The 25,714-nt window shown below is 34.0% G+C and overlaps 1 protein-coding gene across 2 annotated transcripts in view; it reads left to right on the forward strand.

The window, feature by feature from the left end:
• POF1B (POF1B actin binding protein) overlaps positions 1–25,714 on the forward strand; it is a 90,458-nt gene that overhangs the window by 42,265 nt on the left and 22,479 nt on the right. For both annotated transcript variants that reach the window (XM_033102923.1, XM_033102853.1), the window contains exons 7-14: positions 1,125–1,255; positions 13,066–13,093; positions 14,590–14,664; positions 20,687–20,779; positions 21,597–21,710; positions 22,542–22,694; positions 22,993–23,112; positions 24,478–24,606. In XM_033102923.1, the coding sequence (XP_032958814.1) occupies positions 1,125–1,255; positions 13,066–13,093; positions 14,590–14,664; positions 20,687–20,779; positions 21,597–21,710; positions 22,542–22,694; positions 22,993–23,112; positions 24,478–24,606 (843 nt within the window). The remainder of the gene's footprint in view (positions 1–1,124; positions 1,256–13,065; positions 13,094–14,589; positions 14,665–20,686; positions 20,780–21,596; positions 21,711–22,541; positions 22,695–22,992; positions 23,113–24,477; positions 24,607–25,714) is intronic.

Below are 25,714 nucleotides of genomic sequence, written 5' to 3' on the forward strand. Positions count from 1 at the left end.
TTCATCCAGACATTTTAAAATGTGAAAAAACTATGTATCTTAATAAAAACATGATGATACTATATTGTGTTTTGAATGTTTTTTCCATTTTCTGTATTTTATAAATGGATTATAATATCAAAGACCTGGTTATGAAAGCTCATCTTTTCTTACGTTGCAGTCCTTCCATTTGCCTTAGCATGCATGACTTTTTAGGGTCTGCTTTCAGAGGACAGGTTACAAAGGAAGTATTAGTGGTCAAATTTGAAGTCCATTTATCTCATATATATTCAGGAACAAATGTGTTTATAGGGCACCTTTGGTCCCACATGCAATATCAAAGAGGGTATGGAATGCAATCTAAGTTTTTGACCTCCAGCTAGTGTTGTTTTGGGAATGGGAGGCAAGGTGGTCAACAATATTGAACAGATTGGTACCAAAGGATGTGAAGCCTATAAAACAGGTCTTATTTAGGATACCATTCATAGTAATTTGTGTTGATGATTTCAGATATCTCTGAGGTATAAGAATTTTCTACATTCGGCCCTGAGCTATACTTTACCATGTCAGATTGACTGGATATTTAGTCCAAATAGTAAGTGGAGGGAATCTAATAAGAAATACATAAAAGCACATTGAATTGGGAAGGTTTATTTAATCTAACTTTAAGATATACTAATAAATCAAGCTGACTTTCACTGAGAAGCTCCAAGTCCAAATGAAATTATTCTTCTATAGTCAGTATAATTCAAATAATTCACATGTTCTTTTCCAACAGGGGGCAGATGAGTAAGACAAGTGGTGATAATGGGTTATTCAGAGATTTTGATTTACTTGTTTTACTTACACATATATATTCAAGAATTTTTATATCAATTATTCAAGTTTTGAATTCATTATGTCACTTAGACTTGAGTGAAATGAAATTGAAAATGTTATTGCAATGTTGCTTTTTTCTTAAATTTCTCCCACATTGAAAAATGAAAACCCCAGATACAAAGATAATTTAGCTGCTTAATTCATGTGGTGACTTTGTAATGAGTTACTTGTATTAATAAGCTATTTCGGTTTTTTCATTTCACATCAAAACTGTGAATTTAGAAACACTTAATGTTGTTTATAATTGTGATTGATGTTTTTCTCAGGTGATAATTCAGGATGATGGCCCTGAAAAATTGGACCCCAAATATTTTGGAGAGTTACTTGCGGATCTAAGCCGTAAAAATACGGATTTATACCACTGCTTATTAGATCATTTGCAGAGAATTGGAGGAAGGTATGATAAACATATAACTTGCCTTGATGTTATAGCTACCAAACATTTTACAATACTGTAGTATTTTTAAATAGACTTTATTTTTAGAGCAATTTTTTTTTATTATTTATTTTTTAATTTATTGGGGTGACAATTGTTAGTAGAATTACATAGATTTCAGTTGTGCAATTCTGTATCACATCATCCATAAATCACACTGTGTGTTCACCACCCAGAGTCAGCTCCCCTTCCATCACCGTACATTTGATCCCCCTCACCCTCATCCCCCACCCCCCAACCCCCTTACGCTCTGGTAACCACCAAATTACGTTCCCCAGATTAATTTTCAAACCCCGTGGCCATCCTGTGGTCACCGACTGCCCTCCAATCCCCTCACCCTCCCCCCGACCCCCCACTCCCCCCGCCCATCTAGCAACCCTCAGTTTTTCCTCATTGTCTCCCAAACTGTTTCTGATTAGTTCATTCACTTATTCTTTTCTTTAGAATCCGCAAATAAGTGAGATCATACCAGAGCAATTTTAAGTTTACAGCAAAACTCGAGTACTTTTAATGGGAAAATAGCACAACTACATTTTAAGTGTCAATGTACTTTATGAAAATCCACAAAGAGCTCACACCAGCCCTTTAAAAATCAGTAAAGAATTCTGTATGTTACCTTTAATGATGTACTTTGATGGCAAATGCAGCCTCTTGGTCAAGAAGCTCAAAAAAATGCATGATATACTATGACTTGTTTTCAGATATTACGGTGATGATATAAAATAGAATCCCACCACTAACACATTACTGTTTATCTTCCAGTGATATGAGTTCAATGTATGAAGGCCAGAGTTCAATATACATTAAGTTGTATATTATAAATGTTATATATTATTTTATTATATTACGTATATTAAAAATAGATTATATAAATATCTAAAAGTAATATAAATATGTATGTTGTACAATAACATATAATAAATAATATATAATTATATATGTGTACACAAATAAACAATTTATCAACTGTCATCTATACAACAATTTATCATCTATATATAGATGAGAGCATATTATGTCATGAAATAAATTCCATAAGCCATATCCCAAATGTTGCCTTCTACGACTTAGTCATATTATATATATATATATATATATATATATATATATATATATATATATATATATATATCAGACAAAATCTTGTAAAGCTCCAAAAAATATAAGGTGAAAGTCAGTAGAATATTTTTCTAGTTCAGCCTCACTAACTAGATTGTTGTATTTCTTAGAGATCTTTAATCTGTTGTCCATCTCTTTTCTCTCCATTTCTTACATCTTTTTCTTCCATTTATCAGCTGACTTTTCTTGCTTTTATATTAATGACAGCAATCATTCTCTTATCATCACCCACAACTGCCTTGCTTCCTTATGTTGTTGTCCCTCCTACTTTGCAAAATCTTAACACTGGATTAATCTAGCTCTCTGCTTTATTTGTTTCTTTTTATCACCATCTCCGTCCAGTACCCAACCACCGCTACCCCAAGAATTCAGAGGGCTTAATGAAAGGTGTTTTATTTATCCTTGTTTCTTTGGTGCTTAGCATAGTGACTGGTTTAGTGTGGTGCTCAATAAATATTACTTAATTAATTTTTATTTTTCAATTACATTCAATATTATTTTATATTAGTTTCAGTTGTATAGCGTAGTGGTTAGACATATAATTTACAAAGTGGTCCCCCCCATAAATCTAGTACCCACCTGGTACCATACAAAGTTACTACAATATTATTGACTATATTCCTTATGTTGAATTTTACATCCCCATGACTATTTTGTAACTACTAATTTGTACTTTTTAATTCCTCCAACTTATTCACCCAGCCCCCCAAAACACCTCCCATGTGGCAATCATCAGTTTATTCTCTGTATCTATAAGTCTGTTTCTGATTTTTATTCATTTATTTTGTTCTTTAGATTCCACATGTAAGTGAAATCACATGGTATTTGTCTTTCCCTGTCTGACTTACTTCACTTAGCATAATACCCTCTAGGTCCATCGGTGTTGTCCCAAATAGTAAAATTTCACCCTTTTTTATGGCAGAGAAAAAAAAAAAAATATATATATATTTTTAAGAGAAAAAATATATATATATATATATATATATATATATATATATATATATATGTATATATATTTCCAATCATCTATCTCCATATCTTGGCTATTGTAAACAGCACTGAAGTGAACACAGGGGTGCATATATATTTTCAAATTAGTGTTTTGGATTTCTTTGGATAAATGCCCAGGAGTGGAATTGCTGGGTCATAGGGTAGTTCTAATTTTAATTTTTTGAGGAACCTCCATACTGTTTTCCATAGTGAATGCACCAATTTGCAATCCCACCAACAGTGCACGAGGGTTCCTTTTTCTCCACATTCTCAGCAGCACTCATTATTTGTTGATTTATTAATGATAACCATTATGACAGGTGTGAGGGGTTATCTCATTGTGGTTGTAATTTGCATTTCTCTGATGACTAGTGACATAGAGCTTCTTTTCATATGTCTACTGTCTATCTGTATGTCCTCTTTGGTGAAATGTCTATTCAAGTCCTCTGCCCATTTTTTAATTGGATTGTTTGCTTTTTTGGTTTTCTGCTGTATGCATTCTTTCTAAATTTTGGATATTAACCACTTACCAGATGTGTCATCGTAAAATATCTTCTCCCATTCGGTAGGTTGTTGTATCATTTTGTTGATGGTTTTCTTTGCTGTGCAAAAACTGTTTAGTTTGATTTAATCGCATTTGTTTATTTTTCTCTTTTGTTTTCCTTGCATGAGGAGATATATCAGAAAAAAAATATATAACTAAGATCAATGTTAGAGAGTTTACTGCCTATGTTTTCTTCTAGGAGTTTCATGACGTTAGATCTTACATTTAAGTCTTTAATCCATTTTGAGTTTATTCTCATATACAGTGGAAGAAGGTGGTCTAGTTTCATTGTTTTGAATGTATCAGTCCAGTTTTCCTAGCACCATTTATTGAAGAGACTGTCTTTACCACATTGTATATTTTTGCCTCCTTTATCATAGATTAACAGACCATATAGGCATAGGTTTATGTCTAGGCTCTCTATTCTGTTCCATTGATCTAAGTGTCTGTTTTTATGCCACTACCATGGTATTTTGATTATTATAATTTTGTACAATAGTTTGATATCTGGTAGCATGATATCTCCAACTTTGTTCTTCTTTCTCAAGACTGCTGTGGCTGTTTGTAGTCTTTTATGATTCCATATAACTTCTAGGATTATTCTATTTCTGTGAAAAATACCATTTGTATTTTGATAGGGATTGCATTAAAACTATAGATTGCTTTGGGCAGTATGGACATTTTAACAATGTTAATTCTTTCTATCCATGAGTATGGTATATGATTCCATTTACTTCTATATTATTTTATTTCTTTCTTCAATGTCTTATAATTTTCTGAGTACAGGTCTTTGACTTCCTTGACTAAATTTATTCCTAGGTATTTTTTGATGCAATTGTAATGGGATTGTTTTCTTAATTTCTCTTTCTGATAGTTTGTTATTTGTGTATAAAAATACAATTGATTTCTGAGTATTAATTTTGTATCCTGCTACTTCATTGAATCCGTTTATCAGATCTAATAGTTTTTTTTTGGGGGGGGGTATAATCATAGAATTCTCTTATATAATATGTCATCTGCAAATAATGACAATTATACTCCCTCTTTTCCAACGTGGATGATTTCTCTTTCTTTTTCTTGTCTGATTGCTATGGCTAGGACTTCCAATATTGTGTTGAATAAAAGTGGTGAAAATGGACATCCTTGTCTTGGATGGAAATCACTTTTAGCTTTTCCCTGTTGAGTATGATGTTAGCTGTGGGATTGACCTTTATTATGTTGAGGTATGTTCCCTCTATTCCAGCTTTGGTAAGAGTTTTTATAATAAATGGATGGTGAATTTTCTCAAAAACTTTTTCTGCATTTATTGACATGATCATATGATTTTTCTCCTTCATTTTCTTTATGTGGTGTATCACATTAATTGATTTGTGGGTATTGAGCTCACTTTGGAATAAATCTTGATCATGGTGTATGATCTATTGAATGTATTGCTGAATTTGATTTCCTAATACTTTGTTGAGGTTTGCTGAATCTATGTTCATCAGGGATATTGGCCTATAATCTTCTCTTTTGTAACATCTGTGCCTGGCTTTGAAGTCAGGGTAATGTTGGCCTCATAAAATGGTTTTGGGAGCCTCCCTGCTCTGAAAATTTTTGGAATATTTTGAGAAGGAACCATGTAATTATTCTTTGAATGTTTGGTAAAATTGACCTCTAAAGCCATCCAGTCCAGAACTTTTGTTTGTTGGAGGATTTTTGATTGCTGATTCAATTTTGTTAGTAATAATCAATCTGTTCAGATATTCTCTTTCTTCTTGACTCCATCTTGGAAGATTGTATGTTTCTAGCAATTCATCCACTTCTTCCATATCGTCCAATTTGTTGACATATAATTGCTCATAGTATTTTCTTATAATCCTTTGTATTTCTGTGGTGTCAGTTGTTACTTCTCTTTCATTTCTGGTTTTTTTTCTTTGGGTGCTCCTCTTCTCTTCTTCTTCTTCTTCTCCTCCTCCCCCTCCTCCCCCTCCTCCTCCTTCTTCTTCTCTCTCTCTCTCTCTCTCTCTCTCTCTCTCTCTCTCTCTCTCTCTCAATGAGTCTGGTTAAGGGTTTATCAAATTCATTTATGTTTTCAAAGAAACAGCTCTTGGTTTCATTTGATCTTTCGTATTGTACTTTTAGCCTCTATTTCATTTATGTCCACTCTGATTTTTGTTATTTCCTTCTTTCTACTCATTTTGGGCTTTGATTGTTTTTCTTTTCTTAGTTCTTTTAAGTGTAAGATTAGATTACTGAGATTTTTTTGTTTCTTGAGGTAAGCCTGTATTGCTATGATTTCCTTCTTAGAACTGCTTCAACTGTGTCCTATAGATTTTGTTCATTGTGTTTTCAGTTTCATTTGTCTCAAGGTATCTCTTGATTTCTTCTTTGATCTCATTGTTAACCCATTCATTGTTTAGAACCATGCTATTTAGCCTCCATGTGCTTGTTGTTTTTCAATTTTTTTCTTATAATTAAGTTCTTGTTTCATACCATCGTGGTCAGAGGAGATGCTTGATATGATTTCAATCTTCTTAAATTTATTGAGACTTGTTTTGTGGCCTAACATGTGGTCTGTCTTGGAAAATGTTCCATGTACAGTTGAAAAGAATGTATATTTTGCTGCTTTGGGGTGAAATGATCTAAAAATATCAATTAAATCCATCTGGTCTAATGTGACATTTAAAGCGGCTGTTTCCCTGTTGATTTTCTGTCTGAAAGATTTATTCATTGTTGTCAATGGGGTGTTAAAGTCCCCTACTATGACTGTTTTACTGTTGATCTCTCCCTTTATGTTGGTCAATATTTGCATTATAGATTTTGGTGCTCCTATGTTGGGTGCATAAATGTTTACAAGGGTTATAGCCTCTTGTTGGATCAAGCCCTTTGTCATTATGAAATGTCCTTCTTTGTCTCAGATCATAGCCTTTGTTTTAAACTTCATTTTGTCTCATACAAGTATTGCTACCCCAGCTTATTTTTTGTTTCTGTTTGCATGAAATAGCTTTTTCCATCATTTTACTTTCAGTCTGTGTGTGTCACTTTATCTAAAGCGAGTCTCTTATAGACAGAATATGTATGGGTCTTGTTTTCTTATCCATTCAGCTCCCCTATGTCTTTTAATTGGAGTATTTAATCCATTTATATTTAAAGTGATTATTGATAGGTATATAGTTATTGTCATTTTATTATTTATATTTGTGTTCTTTTTTCTTCTTGTTCTTAAAGAAGTCCCTCTAACATTTGTTGTGATACTTGTTTGGTGGTGATGAACTCCTTTAGTTCTCATTTATTTATTTTTGGTTTTTTGGTCTGGGAAGCTCTTTATCTCTCCTTCAATTTTAAAGGATAGACTTGATGGGCGGTGTCATCTTGATTGTAGGCATTTGTTTTTCATCACTTTGAAAAGTTTGTGTTTATCCCTTCTTTCCTGCAAAGTCTCTGTTGAAAAATCATTTGACAATCTTATGGGAACTCTCTTGTAGGCAACTAACTGCCTCTCTCTTGCTGTTTTTAAGATCCTCTCTCTGTCTTTAACCTTTGACTTTTTAATTATGATGTGTCTTGGTGTGGGCCTCTTTGAATCTTCTTTGGACTCTCTGTGCTTCCTGGACTTGTACATCTATTTCCTTCACCAGGTTAGGGAACTTTTCAGTCATTATTTCTTCAAATAAGTTCTTGCTCTCTCTCTTCTCCTTTTGGTAACCCACCGATGCAAATGTTGATATGCTTGTCCCAGAGGTCCCTTAAACTTTCCTCATTTTTAAAATTCTTTTTTTTTTGTTTCCAACTGAGTGTTTTCTGCTACCTTGACTTCCAAATTGCTGATTTGATCCTCTGCTACATCTAATCTGCTCTTCATTCTTTAAAGTATATACTTCATTTCAGTTATTGTATTTTTCATTTCTGACTTTTTTTTAATGGTTTCTATGTTCTTTTTCATGCTTACTACCTCTTTGTTAAAGTTCTCACTAAGTTCCTTGAGCATCCTTATAACCATTGTTTTGAACTCTGTCTCTGGTAGGTTGCTTACCTCCATTTCATTTAGCTTTTTTTCTGGAGTTTTCTCCTGTTCTTTCATTTAGAATGTATTTGTTTCCTCATTTTGGCTGCTTCTCTGTGTTTGTTTCTATGTATTAGGTAGATCTCCTATGTCTCCCAGTCTTGGCCTGGTCTCCTGTGTAGTAGCTGTCCTGTGGGGCCCTGGCACAGTATCCTTGGTCACCTGCTTCGAGTACTCCAGGAGTGTCTGTTGTGTGGGTTGTGTGTGCCCTCCTGTTATAGTTGAGCCTAGATTGCTATTCACATGTCAGTAGCTAGAATTGATCTTCAGGCTGATTAGCTGTGGAGTTTGGTCACATCCACAGCTTACAGGCTGCTGTGCAAGGTGCTTACCCCACTGAGTAGAATTCACCCCAGTGGGCTCTGGTGCCTGTTGAGACCACCTTTTGTGTATGCTGCTTGCGAGAGTAATTGGGTAGTGCTCTGCTGTGATCTGAAGCCAACCTCCAAGTATGTTGGTTTTAAGGCCTCTTGGGAGGGGCTCCGGTGCCAGCTCAGGTCACCCACTATCTGTGACTGGCCAGAGAGTACCTGGTAGGAGCTACAAAGCGATCCACAGTTGTTTACTGCCTGTGTTAACCCTGGAGGTGTGTGTGAGAGGCCACACTGTGAACTGAGGGCAGCTGCCACCAGTACCAGGGCTGGGGTAGCTTCCCAAAATGCCAGACACTCTGAGGCCTGCTGCTACCTGCTGGCTCCCTTCAGGTTCAGCCACTGATAAAGCCTTGTGCAGTATGTGATTTTGGTGAGGCAGGGTCTTGGGGAGTCACTAGAGTGGGAAGAGTTGTGGTCACCAGGTTAATGTAGATTCTGGTTTGGTGCCAGTGCTGAGTGGGGTTACTCAGCAAAAGTCTCAGAGCATACCAATGCCAATCTCTTCCTGCTTGGGGCCCACAGATTTTGATAGCTTTCCAAGAAAGAGTGCAATGCAGGTGGAGCTGGTTGCTGGCTAAGAAAATGCCTCAGATGGTAGGGGATTTGGGTGGGGCTGGGTCCCAGCAGAGCTCACTAAACCAATTCAGATTAAGATTTGGCCTGTGGGGGCAGGCTCAACACACACAAAAAAGATAGTAGCCACCTGCCAGCTGTATGGAAGGAGGACCCCACACAGGGAAAGTGGCAACTGTCCTCCAGCCCTCGCCCACAGCCACACACCTCAGTCTGTGCCCTCCTGTCCCATGCCTTCAACGCACTCTAAATCACCACCAGAGCCCAGGGTGAGTGCTTGAGAGTGAGTGAGTCTGTGTGGACTCTTTAAGAGGATGTTTGGGTTTCCTATCACCTTTCGTCCCACCCAGATCATCAGAATCCCTAGTTTTTCACAGCCAAATGTTGTGAGTGGCTTCGCTTCCTGGCACCACTACTCTGGGTTGGGGAAGCTGGTGTGGGGGTATGGGGTCCCTCACTTCTCTGGGGGAACCTCGATGGCTGAGATATCCCTCCTGATTCTCAACTGCCACATGGAGGTTTGAGGCTTATTCCATGTCTCCCCGACTCCTACCAGTCTCAAAGTGGCTTCTTCTTTATATTTTCAGTCATAGGACTTCTGTTCAGCTAGACTTCAGATGGTTCTCCAGGTTGATTGTTCTATAATTTAGTTGTAATTTAGATGTGATCATGGGAGGAGCTGAGTAGTGTTTACCCACTCTGCTATCTTGACTGGAACTTAAATAAATATTTGTTGAATGAATGAGTGCCTTCTTTGCTGCTACATCCATGCAGTTGAGCACTGTTACAGCAAAGCACAGCCATTCATTTCTATTGAAGTCATTATAAATGCATGATCCCCATCTTCAGCTAAGCCTTCATCATTGTTTTGTACTATTACCCAAACAAATAGTTCACACATTGACTCATTTGTATAAGTCACTACCTTAAAATCTTTTTCTTCACTCTGATTAGTCAGTTACTTATCGAGTGTGCACTATATGCCAGACACTGAGCTTTGTCTATATTATCTACTTCACATAGTAACCCTAGAAAGTTTCAAATGAAGACTGAAAGAGAGTAAGTTATTAACTTAAGGTCACACAGCTACCAAGTGCTTGGGATAGATTCAAACATTTTTTAGTAGTCTTTACCTATAAACTATGACTTAGCAGTTCTGCAAAGCCTTCCCAAGATATGTTTTGGTCTAGGTGTTCCTCTTCTGTTCATTAATCATTCCCTGAGAATATTTCTATCAAAGTATCACATTGTAAAATAAAAAGCATATAGAGACATAGTCTTAAGTACCCTGATTCTAGATCCAGAGTTAACTTATTGGAGCCATGTCCCAGTTTTTGTTACATACCAGATATGTAATATCATGTAACTTGTTTAACTTTCTGTACCCCAATTTCTTCATCTGTAAAATAGGGGTTATTATAATAATACTTATGTCATAGATTTTTTATAAGCAATAAATGATTCAAGACATGTGCTTTCAAGCAACATTAGCATCATGTGAGAACTTGGAAATAAACTAACAGAATGAGAAACTCTGTGTATAGGGCTCAGCAACAAACCCTCCACATGATTCTGATACATTCTCAAGTTTGAGAACCATTGACCTAAGGCCACAAAAGTGGCAAAATCTGGGACCATACCCCATACTCTGAGAACCTTTCCTCCTTAGGCAAATCATTTAACCTTTCAATACTAGATATGTATCTCCAAATTATTTATGATATTAATGACAAAGAAATTATCAATTTTTTGAATCATCAAATTTTAAAAGTCACAAGATTTAGACCAATTTTACATTGTGCAAATTTTGCCTTGAAATAATTATGTTTATATGAAATACAGGACAAGATAATATTTATGTTTTATATAGTCCATGACCTTGACAAAGTTGTTAGTCAATAAAGGTTTATAGAATGGAAGTTAAATATATTCCAAATTTATTTGTCTCATATTAATTGGAAGTAAACAAAGTAACTGAGCAGGAAAGTTAAAGTATTTCATAATGATCATCCAGGTAAAGGTATAATCTGGGGCTTTGAAATAACTTATTCTCAATTAGGCCATTTTGTTAACTATACATGGATGACCTATGTGTAGTTAAGCACTGCAAAGCTTTGAATTTAATTCCTAGAGTAGCAAAAATACCAAAAACGAAAAGAAAGCTCATGTTTCCACATCAGTAAACACTCCAGGGTAGAGAGGGTCTCAAACTTTTGGTGTTTGTTTGTCATAAGTTTGTCAGTTTTTTTCTCTTCATTCCTTCCCTCTTTCACCCTTTTCTTTTTTTTTTCTTTATTATTACATTCTTTCCTTCCTAGGAGATGAGATGATACATAGTGGGTGCCACTCTGTTTTTTTTTTCTTTTTCCCAATATAATTCTAGCCACCACCCCCCAGTGCTGAATGGAGATGTAATCCACACTGACCTTTCCTGGTACCTGCTCTGCTTTCTTTATTTCTGCTTTCTCCCTCTCTCCCTCCCCTTTTGTCTCCCCTTATCTTTTCTTTCCAAATTGCAGTTCAGCAATGAGTGGGATGAAGGGTCAAATTTAAGGAAGGTTGTCTCATGAAACCATTCTGGTTACTTTTTAATATTCCAATATTAAGTGCTGTTGATTGTTCCTTGTATTGTTTCTTTGGTTTGTTTTCTTATTTGTGGAACGAACTAAGTGACTAGGGACATGTATACTAGGTTAGCATTGGAATTGGAATTTTAAATATAAATGGTCTATTAATACAGTGACAATTCCAGTTACCACTGATATAAGACTACTAAAACTTCATTGTGATTCATATTTTTAACTTGTTTTAGCTTCCTATATATGCATGCATTTACTTTAGTAAAACATTAAATAAGTAGAAGACATTTCATTGTGTTTTGCTAGGGCCTCACCACAATTTCTATTTTGAACACAGGAACACAGGAAATACCACATGCATACATACAGATGATTGCACATATGCAGTCATGCCTTGGGAAATGGAATCTTCAGTTCTTTCTCCACATTAACAAATATATTTTTATAAATGCATGCAAGAGGTTTTTCACAGTGAATTGCTCTTTTAGCTCTGTAAGCAATGTATTACTCATAAGCACTTAGAAGGTAAAGGTAGGAGCTAATGTACTAGCTTATATCTCGAAAATACTTCTGTCATACTGAGGATATTGCGATCATATATCTATGATTTTCTAAGACCATCTTACTTTAAGGTATTCTGTCTTGCTGTCAGAAATGTGTACTGTTTTTTTTGTTGTTGTTTCAGAAGAATGTTCACCATATGTATTTTGGGCCCAATTCTTCCACTATAGTGTAGAAGGAGTAAGAAGGCAAAAATAAAAGCCTGTCTATTTTCACTGACAACAACTAGAACTGTATCCTTCCCAGCTTTCAGCATTCCCCAAAGAAGCAAGTGCCAGACTGACATAATCACTAATAATTCTCTTGCAGCATTTGCCTACCTCATGTGGTTCCACAAAGGACCTTCCAACCCTCGTGGCCAAACCTTCATTTTGATGCTGGAAATTCCATTATTCTACTAGAATTTTGGTCATGTTGCTTAAGGCTCTGTTCCTATGTAAACATTCAAATACACTTTAAGCTTCCTCACTGCCATATGTTCTGTAGCATGTGTAGATTGAATGAGTTACTCAGTCTTGTCTTGCAAATTTCAATTTTGATAAAACTTGAAGACACTGTAGAGAGAAGCTGGAATCAGCACTGAAAGAGATCAATACAAGGAGAAAAGGGAGATGGAAATAGAGAACAACTATTATTGTCATTTATTCACTCAGGTAGCATGTACTGCCATGCACTGAGGACTTCTACATCTAGCCACAAATGGACTGGGGCTAATGGATGGTACCGACCAATTCTGCATATTTTATTGGTTTGTTATTTGGATATTTTTTTTATTTTAACAGATTAGCTAGTTTCAGGAAAAATTATTTTTGTCAAGTGCAATTTTAGTTATTTTAAAATTTTTCTTTTGGATTATACATTGAATTGGTGCTATTATGATATATTGTAAAGTAAGATAAAATAATTAGAACACTAGCACTTATATATGATCAGTATATACATTTTCTTAAGGTTGTTTATTGTGTTTTTTTTTTTCATTCTTTCAGCAAACAGGACTTTGATTCTACAGATGAGGTAAGTGTAAAACTATTAAAAATCAAACATAGTTGATAATCAAGCAGATTCTGATATTTGCGCTAATAATATTGTTTTAGTTTGGTTCCTTCATTAGATGGGAAACACGGGGTAGTGAAAGAAATAATGATCATTTTGCCTTTAAAATTATATAACCATTTATATCTTTGTCATGTGTGTGAAAGTAATAATTGTAAATGTAGTAATCATTCACACAAAAAATGTTTTTTAGCAGCCACTTTGTGATTTAATTTATCTTTGCTTATCAGAACATTTAAAAAATCATTGACTTACTCTGATTTATAAAACTGAAATCAAGATTAACTAACAAATAGCAGATTAAGTTTTAATGTGTTTTGAAATCTTGTATGTCCCATGACAAAGAGCCAGCAACTTGAAGTATCTTTTCAAATATTAATTCTATTACTGTGTTCCCCGAAAATAAGACCTAACCAGACAATCAGCTCTCATGCGTCTTTTGTAGCAAAAAATAATATAAGACCTGGTATTATATTATATTATATTATATTATATTATATTATATTATATTATATTATATTATATTATACCAGGTATATTATATTATATTATATTATATTATATTATATTATACCCAGTCTTATATTATGTTATATTATATAAGACCTGGTCTTATATTATAGTAAAATAAGACCGGGCCTTATATTAATTTTTGCTCCAAAAGACGCATTAGAGCTGATTGTCAGGCTAGGTCTTATTTTCAGGGAAACACGGAATATATGCACATTTTGTTAATAATTACTTTTAATGGACTAAATCGTCAAATAGAGAAATGATTACAATGTAATAAGAAAGCACAATGGCCTATTTTATATTAATTTTTATCTTTGTTTCCAATGTATTCATATACTGCATTCATTGCAATTATTCAGTAAGCCCTAAATTGCATTTAGGAAGTACTAACTTCAATTCAGATTCTCACGTAAAATTAGTGGAAGCTTCTCAGTGTTGCTGTGGCAACATCATAATCTTTCAAAAGTCACCACAGCTCTATGTAAATTCTCAATAAACCTTTCATTTTATTTTATTTACACAAATTTTCATTGCTTGAAAAATCAGCCTCTAAAATATCATATCTACCACCAACAAAACTTCCAGAAGGCTGTTGAAAGATACACTGAAATAAAGTGTTTAATGGGATTTAAGAGGCCATCCTTTTGTTTTTAAATTGCTCTTTTTAAAAAATAGAAATGGAACATCTGACTGCCCAAAGTTTTTCCCTAAAATTCCTGAAATTCAGGGTTCTTTCCTTGACACATGTAGTATAATCAAAAAATGTTTTAAAGTAGGAACTGATAAGGCTAGAAATGAAATTTGTAGCAACTATTACCCAAAAAGTGAAATAATCTTTTGATGTCCCTAAAAATATGCCTGCTGGACAAAAGTCTGTGGACTGCTGATCCTAAGATTAAAATACTAATATGTAACTGTTCAATTGATACTCCTCTCTTTTTCAGTCAGAAGACATTGAATCCTTGATTCCTAAAGGATTGTCAGAGTTTACAAAACAGCAGATTCGCTATATTCTGCAGGTGAGCTGAGATCAAGAGGGTGAGAGCAACACTAAAAAACCTCTAGGCTAGGAAGCTTCCCTTAATTAAGAACAGAAAGTTTCTTCTGTTTACAGAAGCCCTTTTAATATTTCCTGCAATGCTGACTTGGTGGTAATAAATTCCTTTAGCTTATTCTTTTCTGGGAAGCTCTTTATCTCTCCTTCAATTTTAAATGATAGCCTTGCTGGATAAAGCAATCTAGGTTGTAGGCCTTTGTTTTTCATCACTTTGAGTACCTCCTGCCACTCCCTCCTGGCCTACAAAGTTTCTGTAGAAAAGAAAAGTCAGCTGATACTATTATGGGAGTTCCCTTGTATGGACATTTGTCTCGATAGGGAGACCACCTCAGGGATGATGTAGACGCCTGATCACTGCACTGTACACCTGAAGCTGAAGCTGAACAATAATGAATGTCAACTACAATTTTTATATATATGTGTATATATGTGTATATATATATATATATGTATATATATATTTGTATAGATTTGTATATATACACGTATATATATATATAGTTATATATATATACGTATATATATATTTGTATATATTTGTATATATATATACATATATATATATATAGTTGCAAGAAGTGGAGTACAGCATTAGGAATAGAGACAGTGGAAATGTAATGGCTGTATGCGACGTCAGAGGGGTAGTGGATGGGGGTTAGGGGGGTTATCACTGTGTGAGGGATATAAATGATAAATGTTTAACTGTTACATTGTTTTGTACACATGAAACTAATAAAAAATGTTAAAAGAAAAGAACAGAAAGTTTCAAATAAAAATCCTGTTTCACAAGAGTTGATTATATTTTGATTAAATAAATGTTGCATTATAATTTGGTTAGGCCATCAAACACTACTATTGAATAACTAGCATTCAGGAAAGTGTTCTAGAAATACTAACCCTTGCTGTGGATTACCCTTATTCTCTCCTCACTTCTGTAGCACAATCTGACTCTGACTTACAATTTTTGCTCTCTTCTTCTCCATTCTACTTTCTAACCCTCCTCACCCGACTCCTGGAAGTGAGAAATGGAAAGGCAAGTGCCTTGCTTTTCCTAAATTGTGGAAGGCTGGGAACCACTGAAGCAGTAAAATCTCCTACAATAAAGGGAGAGACAGATCAAGATTAGTGATAAAGAAGTATGATTAAAAAGAAGAATATATGTGTTTACAAGAAAGGATCCTAAAGATAATCTAGTTTTGTCTAGTGAAGACAATTTCTAAGTTTGATATTTGGTCTCAAACCTTTGTTGATCATCCAAATATTGGAACTGGTGTCGGATTTTAAAACTTAAATATTGTTTTTAGTGCCATACAGTCTGTATTACAAAGAAACAGTGGTGTGGGAGAATACATATGCTCTGCAGAACATGAATCTTGGTGACATCCTTGATATTATCTCTGGTGGTGGAATGTCCATCCAAAGAGATTCAAGGCCTCTTTCTATGAAAAATTCTAAGGACTTTTGCTTCTAAGTTCATGAGAAACATTGGTCTGTAGTTTTCTTTTCTTGTATTATCTTTGGTTTTGTTATCAGGATAATGATATTAGCTTCATAAAATGAAATGGGAAGTATTTCTTCTTTCTCTATTTTCTGGAAGAGACTATAGACGGTATTTGGCAGAATCCTTCAATGAAAATATTTGGACCTAGAGAGTTGTTTTTCAGATTTGTTTTTTTTTTAATTCTAAATTCAATGCTTTAATACTTATAGGTCTATTCAAATGATCTGTTTCATATTGGGTGAGTTGTAGCTTGTGGTTTTCAAGGAAGTAGTCCATTTCATCTAAATTGTCAACTTAAATGTCTATAGTTGTTCATAGTATTCCCTTATTATCCTTTTGATATCTACAGGGTCTGTATTACTGTCCTCTATTTAATTGTTGAAAAAAATCCTTTTTCTTTGTCAATCTTACTGGAGGTCTATCATTTTTATTGGTTTTTACAAAGAACTAGATTTTATATGTTTTATTGATCTTCTCTACTGTTGTCCTGCTTACACTTCCATTGATTTTCACTCTTGTCTGTATGATTTACTTCCTTTGCTTGCTTTTGGTTTATTTTGTTCTTCTTTGTCTAGTTTCTTGATATAGGAAGTTAGATTATTGATTTGAGACTTTTCCTGTTTTCTAATGTAAGCATGTAGTGTTATAAATATCCTCTCATCATGACTTTAGCTGTGTCTCACAAATTATGGTATACATTTCATTTACTTTCAGTGTTACGTATTTCTTATCTAACGTTAGATTTCCACTTCGACCTGTGTATTATTTGGAAGTGTATTGTTTAGTTTACAAGTGTTTAGAGATTTTCCTGTTGTCTTTCTGTTATTAATTTCTCGTTTGATTTCATTGAGGTCAGAGAACATATTCCATATGAGATCAATTCTTTTGAAGTAATTACGTCTTGTTGTATAGTAAAGGATATGGTCTACCTTGGTCTGTGTTCCAAGGGCAGATGAAAGGAATTTATATCTGTTGTTGGATGAAGTCTTCTGTAAATGCTGATTAGATCCTTTGGCTGATAGTGAGTTCTTCTATATTCTTGCTCATTTTCTGCCAAGTAGTTCTATTAGTTGCTGAGAGACAGTTATAGAAGTCTTCAGTTATAATTGTGGATTTGTCCATTTTCCATTTCAGTTCTATCAGTTTTTGTTTCATACATTTTGCAGCTCTGGTGTTTGGTACATAAATATTTAAGATTGTTATGTCTTCTTGGTGCATTGACCCTTTTATCATTATGTAATGTCCCTCTCTGTCCCTGGTAATTTTTTTTGCTCTGAAGGCATTTTTATCTAATGTAAATACAGCATGCCTGTTTTCTTTTGACTAATCTTTACACATTACATCTTTTTTTTTTACACATTGCATCTTTTTCCAACCTATTACTTTCATTACATGTATTTTAATTTTCATTATATTTGAAGTAAATTTCTTATAGAAACACATAGTTGGGCCACTTTTTGTTCTTACTCTGTCAATTTCTGTCTTTTAATTGGTATATTTAGACCAAATTGTAATTATTATCTCAGGGCTAGATCTGCTATTTTAATTTTTTGTTTTCTGTTTGTTCTCTCTGTTTTTTGTTTCCCTGTTTCCTTTGTCCTACTTTCCTGTGTATTACTTGAACATGTTTTAGAATTCCATTTTGATTTATCTCCAGTACTTTTGAGTGTATCTCTTAGAATAGCTTTTTTAGTAGTTGCTCTAAATATGACATTATATACCCATAACTTAAACCAGTGTACCAGTATCAACATTTTATCAGTTTCATTGAGCTGTAGAAAATTTTGCTTCCTTTATCTCTCTTTACCCTCCACATTTGTAATTTAATTATTTTAAATATTTCCTCTACATGCTTCAAGTCCACATCAGATAATGTTATATATATTTTTTGCTTCAACCACCACACATAATTTAGAAAATACAAGAGAAGGAAAACCTATTGTATTTACTCATATTTTTGCTTACCATGTTATTTATTCCTTCTTGATGTTCCAAATTCCTTCTTTTTAAATCATTTTCTGTCTCTTCAAGGAACTTCCTTCAACCATTCTTTTAGAGTAGGTTTGCTAGTGACAAATTATTTTCATCTTTCTTCATCTGAAAATGAGATTTCCCCTTCATTCTTAAAGGGTATTTTCATTAGATACATAATTTGCAGTTGACAGTTCTTTTCATTGAGCACTTAAAAATTGTACACCACTTCCTTCCGGTCTCTATGGTTTCTGATGAGAAATCTGCTGTCATTTGAATTGTTATTCCCAATAGTTAAGATTTCTCTTGCTGCTTTCAAGATTTTAAATTTATATCTAGTTTTAAGAAGTTTGACTGATTTGTCTGGGCATGGATTTCTTTATACTTACCCTATTTAGACTTTGCTCAGCTTCTTGAATCTGTATGCTTATGGGTTTTGATAATTTGGGGGAGTTTTCAGTTATTATTTCTTCAAATACGTATTTGGTTCCACCCTTTATTCTTTGTACCTAGGACTCTGATGACATGAATGTTAGATATGTGTTATTCTTCCACAGGCCTCCAAGGCTCTGTTCCATTTTTTTTTTCTAATCTATTTTCTCTCTGATGTTCAGATTGAGTACTTTCTATTGTTTTATCTCAAGTTCACTGATTCTTTGCTCTGTACTTTCCATTCTGTTTTGTAGTCCATCCATTGAGATTTTGTTTCTTTTTTTTAGTTATTGAGCTTGTCAGTTCTAAATTTCTATTTAGTTATTCTTTATATCTTCTATTTCTTTTCTGAGATTTTCTGTTTTGTTGCTGAGACTTTCTATTTTTATTTATGTTTGTAATTTCTTGTTGAAGCATTTTTATGATATCTGTTTCAAAATCCTTTTCAGAAAATTCTAACATTTCTGTTATCTTGATGTTGACATCTATTAATTGCTTTTTCTTATCAAGTTGAGATTTTCCTGGTTCTTGGAATGACAAGTGATTTTTTCTTATTGAAACATTGTTATTTTGAGTATTATATTATGACTTTGGATTTTATTCAGATCATCTGTTTTACCAGGTCTCCTCTGATACTGAAACAACAAAGGAAGTGGGGACACTGCCTGTGATTGCCAGCTGGGGGTGGAACTCCAAGTTCCCCACTTAGCCTCTGTTGACACTGGTCAGGAAAAGAGCTCCTTGTTCCTCTTCAGCAGGGGTAGGAATTGTGTCTCTCTACAAGGCCCTCACCTTTTTAGTGTTTGGTATCATTAGGGAGGAGTGCCTCATTTCTGTTCCCCTCTTGGCCTCCCCTAGCACTGCAAGGTGAGAGATCTCATTTCCACTGGGCAGTGACAAAAGTCCTTATTCTCCTCTAAGCATCCTCTGACATCACCCTAACAGGGAGGTGGAGCAGTGCCTCACTACTGCTGAGTAAGGTGAAAGCCTAGGCTCTTCATAGTCTCAACTGACACCATAGTGCTTGGGGTCTTGTTTTTGACCAGTGGGGATGAAAGCCCCATTTCTCCACCCTACCATTTCTAACACCAACCTGGTGAGTGGTGTTGGCACACATTTTGACAGCCTGGTGAGGGGGAATATCTAGGTTCTCTTCCTGGCCTTTGATAGTTTGGGTGTGAGTAGAGTTGCGGGTTTTTTCTGAAGTGTTTGGCTGGAGTACAGTGATTATTATCTAAAAGTTCTCTGCCTTGCTAGGCTGCCCCTTTCATGATTCTTTGGCTACAGAGAGCAGACTTTTGTAGGGACTTTTGTTGTCTGTATCTATTAGTGGTTCTGGGTTACTAGTTTCCCCGACATCAATCTGTGACATATGAAGCAAAAAGAAAACCCAGGAACTCTCTTCTGTGTTATTCCACAGGTCCCAATGTTCCTAACCAGACTTATTTCTTGTTTTTACCTTTCAGTCATTTTATGATTGTTTTATAGATAATGCCCAAGACTTTTCATTATACTTAGCAAAAGAAATAAGGGAAAATATTTCTACTTCGTCTTTCAGAAACAGAAGTTGCTTTTTATAAACCATTTTTCTTTGAACAAATTAGTTTAACTTGTGAAAGGGTTTTTCTCCCTACTCCTTAAAATTTGAGATATTTCTGTACTTTAAGGTTAAACTTAACTTGTTTTATATTCTTCTCACCTCAGGCAAAATCCATGCATTTGGCAGCAAACTTAGGAAGATGCATTTTATTATTTGAAGGTTGACTGCCTGGTATTTTCTAATCTTTAAAGAAAGGATAAAAGTAAATTTGAGAATTTGCTGATAAATTTCTGTCTTGTGAGAATGATGATACTTCATTATGGGAAAAAATAAGAGACCTTGTTCTATTATTACATAGCTATGATCTCTTCAGGAGTATTAGTTGAACTAATTATGCATTTTATTAACAATATTGCCATATCAAAAATAAAACTGTTAATAAGTTTTACTTTTATGAACAGAAAAATAGTATCACTGTCACTTATACTGTGTATTTTAAATGCTAGTAAAAATAAACTATCAATTGTTTTCTTCCTCCAGATGAGGAGTATGTCTGATAAATCACTCCGACTAGTGCTGTCCACATTCAGCAACATACGGGAGGAGCTTGGACATCTTCAAAATGACTTGACAGTAACATTTATTTTGATTTTTCTTTCCACAGCTTTTATAATTCCTATCTTCTTCACATAGAAATCAAGGCATTCAGTCTACTTTTTAAAATGTAATAAAACACAACAATAACATGCTCACCCATACATAGTTATTTTCTAGAAGCGGTTAATTGTGACTGAGACAGGAGACAAGAAATGTCCCATGTGAAAATGAAAGTTAGGAATGTACTTATTAATTAGTTTACCACCAAGGTAATTTAATACTTAAAGCCAGGGAGTAGCTTGTAAAATTAGAATAATTAGCTTACTGAATGGGAATTTCCCTCTTTTCTGTAATAATAAAGCATACTCTGAATTTCTTTGGGTACTTCAAAACTTCTTTTTCCAAGAACTTAATCTTTTCTATTTTCTATTTTAATTGGTGTCTTGGTGCCATCAGCTAGGTACATTCAGAATACTTTCCATACAATGAATAACTCCTTGAGGACTTTGGAGTAGGTTTTCTGTTTCTGGGTTCTGATGAACACATTTAGACTCTACTTTGAAAATTCACTACCTGCTAGGATTAACAAGGATTTTTTGTAGATTGGGGCAAAACATCAAAGTTATTCAGAAGCTTCTGCTCCATTGCACTTTGAATTAATTGATCCGTCAAAGTTCTCTTTCAATGCAGGTTTTTAAGGTTTCAATACTTTGTATCCCATATTTTGTTTAACTTTTAAGAACTTCTATTTTGTTAAGCAACTTCAAATGAAAAATGCTTATTTAAACCTTCCAATGTGACTGTGGACAAGTTTCTGTTATTCTCAGTCATAACAAATAATTTTGTTTTCTAGTCATTGGAAAATGATAAGTTAAGACTTGAGAAAGATTTGGCATTCAAAGAAACTCAAATAAAAGAATATGAAGAACTCTTGGCATCAGTGAGAGCAAATAATCGTCAGCAGCAGGTCAGTTGTTATTTTCATTGATGATAAACTAGATTGATAGCTTTTCCTATGCATAATTACTGGCACATTTGTGTTATGAGATACAATCCAGACAGAATTAAATTATGCTTGGAAAAATTTGTTCATGTGAGAATTTAGTGGCTTTGGGTATTTCCAATGACTGAAAACCCTTTCAGAAAAGCAGATAATCTTATATATTTTAGATATAAAGTATATACAGTCCAGAATTATCTGTACTGTTGGGTGACAAGAATTGCATAAATAATGAAAATCTAAGTTCACTCATTGATTTAATCTACTAACGTGTTGGTGAAAAAAGTTTCTGTATAGATTTTAACATGTGTTTGCTCAATGAATAAATGAAATGATCATCTCTAGAAGTGTTCTCCAGATGTCTGAGCAAAAATGATTCCAAGGAAATTGTAATGGGTGTCTAGGGCTGATCCCTTCCTAATCTTCACTCCCATGGCAGTCCCAAACTTTGCTCAACTTCCAGTTGTCACATAAATAATCAGGCATATGGTCATTTTGTTTCCTACTAGAAGGCAGAGTATAGAACGGTCAAAGAGTAGCAAGAGTCCAATTGCTAAATTGCTATGTTGAAAATTCATCTACTCTTGATTCCTTCTCACTCAACATAGGCAAGTCAGACTAAGGGCAAGAATCTAATATTTCATATGGCTGATTTAATTTACCACTTAATGGTAAATATATAAGAAAACCAGCAATGGAAAAATATTTGGTTTATTTCACTGAATTAATCAACTAAAATACCATTCTCCTCCAAAAAGCAGAATGCATTTGTCTTATTTACTTGTCTCTTCTTTACAGCAAGGACTTCAAGAATCAACCTCAAAATGCCAAGCATTGGAAGAAAACAATCTCTCTCTTCGACATACACTATCAGACATGGAATATAGATTAAAAGAATTGGAATACTGTAAACATAGTTTAGAGCAAGAAAATAAAAATCTTAGAATGCAGGTATTAAAATTTTGTTTTAAATATGTTATTGCCTTAGTTATGTCATTGTAATCTTAGCATTGACATATATACATCCTATTCATCCTGAGAAAATACATGGACTGCTTTCTGATGATCTCACATGCAGTTAGGTCTTATCTCACTGCCGTTTGGGCTGTAATGCAATTCCTAAAAACTGCTCTCATTATTTTAATGTCTCTTTAATCATGTGGTTTCCATTTAATAATAAGTCTTATAATATAATATATTATTTCCTTCATAACAATTCAACTACAGAAGGTTATTTTATCTTGGTTAGGTTTCTGAGACTTGCACAGGCCCGATGCTACAGGCTAAAATGGATGAAATTGGCAACCATTACACGGAGATGGTAAAAAACTTAAGAATGGAGAAAGATAGAGAGATCTGCAAGCTACGGGTATGTTGATCCTATACTGCATAAATGCACAGGTCAGCACAGACTTTCTAATAAGATAGTGATGGTTTCAGGTTTAAAACTACAGAGAAAAATCAAGTGAAGGTAAAATTTTAGGAATATTCCATAAAATCTTTTGTTTAAATACATATCACTGTGTATAAAATGTTGCTAAATTGTTTTCTAACTTAGCTTAATCTTTTATAGGAAATCAAAAGAAGATAATAAGTTCAAAGTTTTGGTTTTTAAATTTTATTTATTTATTATTATTTATTTATTGGTGGGGGGGACCCCTTGTGATCTTGCCTAAAGCGTGCTTATGCAGGCAGGGAAGAGTAACATTTGAACTTATCCTGTAAAATCACAATTGGATTCATAAAAATCCTCACTTGACTTTGAGGGATGATACATAGCAAGAACTTTGTCAAGCACAAGGATAAAAACAGTGTTGAATTATGTACCTGTAACTGGCATCAAAATTAGAATGATATTTGTGAGAATAATTATCCATTGCCTTATCTTGTAATTCTAGGTCAAATTGACTAACTCTTAATTTACTGACTCCTGAATGTATTTAAATATACTTAAATATTTTAATGGAAAAAGTGACCACAGGTTTTTCTCTCCAAATATCACTGTACAATCTTTACCAAAAATCAAAATGAAACAAACAGTAATTTGTTCAAAAGCTTATTGATTTTTTAGCAGATTTCCTCCACTGTTTTTTTTCCATTCTGACAATACTAATAACACTTTAACCTAACAGCCATCTATGCACACATCATGTAATAAAGAGAAAAATGGATAAGATTTGGAGTCAGAAGACCTGTCTTAGGGTTGCAGCAATGTTTTTCTTGTGAGCTGAATAACTTTGTCATTTAACCTCTCTGGATCTCATTTACCTGTCTTTGTAAATAAGTATTATAATAATACTTTACATATCTCACAGGGCTGCTGTGAGGACTGAGATAAGACATGCAGGTGGAATACTTTGTGAACTGCAAATCACGATATAATATTACTTATTATTATTATTATTTGGTTTTCCTTAATTAGTATTTGAAGGAATCCAAAGTGCCTGTTTTCTTCACTTTATTTTAATTCTTGTGTCCTAGGACTGTTACTCAGGTAATACCTAGCCTTAAATAATAAAGTCACCTTTTTAAAAAATGAGAGATTTCAAATTGGCATTTTAATTCATATTTTACATTTATAAGACTATAAATATTTATAACTATTGGTATTTTGCTCTTTGATTCATAGCTACCTGTGTAGCTATGACTTTATGTAATTTAACCTCTCTGGAACTCAGTTACCTATTTTGTAAATGAAAATTATAATAATCATTATTTCTTTTTAAATCCTTAGACTCAATTAAATCAGTACCAAAAGGATGTTTCAAGAAGAGAGGGAAGTTGCAGTGACTTCCAATTCAAACTTCATGAACTGACAAGCTTGCTAGAAGAGAAGGATTCCCTTATAAAGCGTCAGTCAGAGGTAATAAAGGAAGGGGTAGGGTGGAAAGGAATAATACAACTCAGTCTTGTAGGATAAATACTTCCCATGAATTAGAGGACAACACATTTCCAAGACTCACTTTATTCATGAAGTAGAATGTAAGTGAGTGAGAAGAGGTAGAAGATTCATATTTCAGGAGAAATAAATTAAATGAAAGCTAGAACTGAAGCCAAAAATAAATACCACTGGGCATTTAATATTTGTAAAACATTGATTTTATACCTCATTAGTACTGAAACTCCCATTAAGACTCCTTACTAGATTATTAGCTGCTTCAGCAATATTCCTCTCTGTATCTGTAGCACGCAGCCTAGAATCTATTATAAAATAGGTACCAAAGGAAAGATCTACCAAAAATAGTGGCTAATATTGTATTGCTGTTATTGAACAAATGGTACTTGTAGTAAAATTCGGTGATATGCTTTCTGTTAAGAAGTAACACCTGCTTCCCATATTGAAGTTTCATTGCTTTTCTGCTATGGCTATACTTTTCAAGCATTTTAGGATGAAAACTTTCATATCATCTTGAGAACCATGTCCATTCAATCTCATGTTATCCCTCAAATATGGGAATCCTATGCCAGTTAGTTGATTCCTGCAAGACATGTAATACAACTTATTAGAGACTATGAAGCAAGAATATATGGTGTTCAAAAAGTGAGATTAGAACATTTTTACCTCAAGTCTAAAAAGGAAGAAAAATAAGTAATTATTCTTAGTAACCTTGTTAAACCATCAAATATACTTTTTACCTCATGTTTCTACTATTTCCTTTTTTTACATTTATTTATTCATTTTTTCTTTCTTGTTTTTCAGTTACAGTTGACATTCAATGTTATTTTATATTAGTTTCAGCATAGTTGTTAGACATTTATGTAATTAATGCAGTGATTCCCTCTGATCAGTCTAGTACCCACCTGGTACTATGGTACTATTAATAGTTGTTGCAACATTATTGACTATATTCTTTGGCTGTACTTTACATTCTCATGACTATTTTGTAACTACCAATTTGTATTTTTTAATTCCTTCACTTTTTTCACCCAGCTTCCTAAACTCCCTTCCCTCCGGCAATCATCAGTTCTCT

Source organism: Rhinolophus ferrumequinum, chromosome X (assembly GCF_004115265.2).
Source record: "Rhinolophus ferrumequinum isolate MPI-CBG mRhiFer1 chromosome X, mRhiFer1_v1.p, whole genome shotgun sequence".
In the NCBI taxonomy this organism is placed as follows: domain Eukaryota; kingdom Metazoa; phylum Chordata; class Mammalia; order Chiroptera; family Rhinolophidae; genus Rhinolophus; species Rhinolophus ferrumequinum.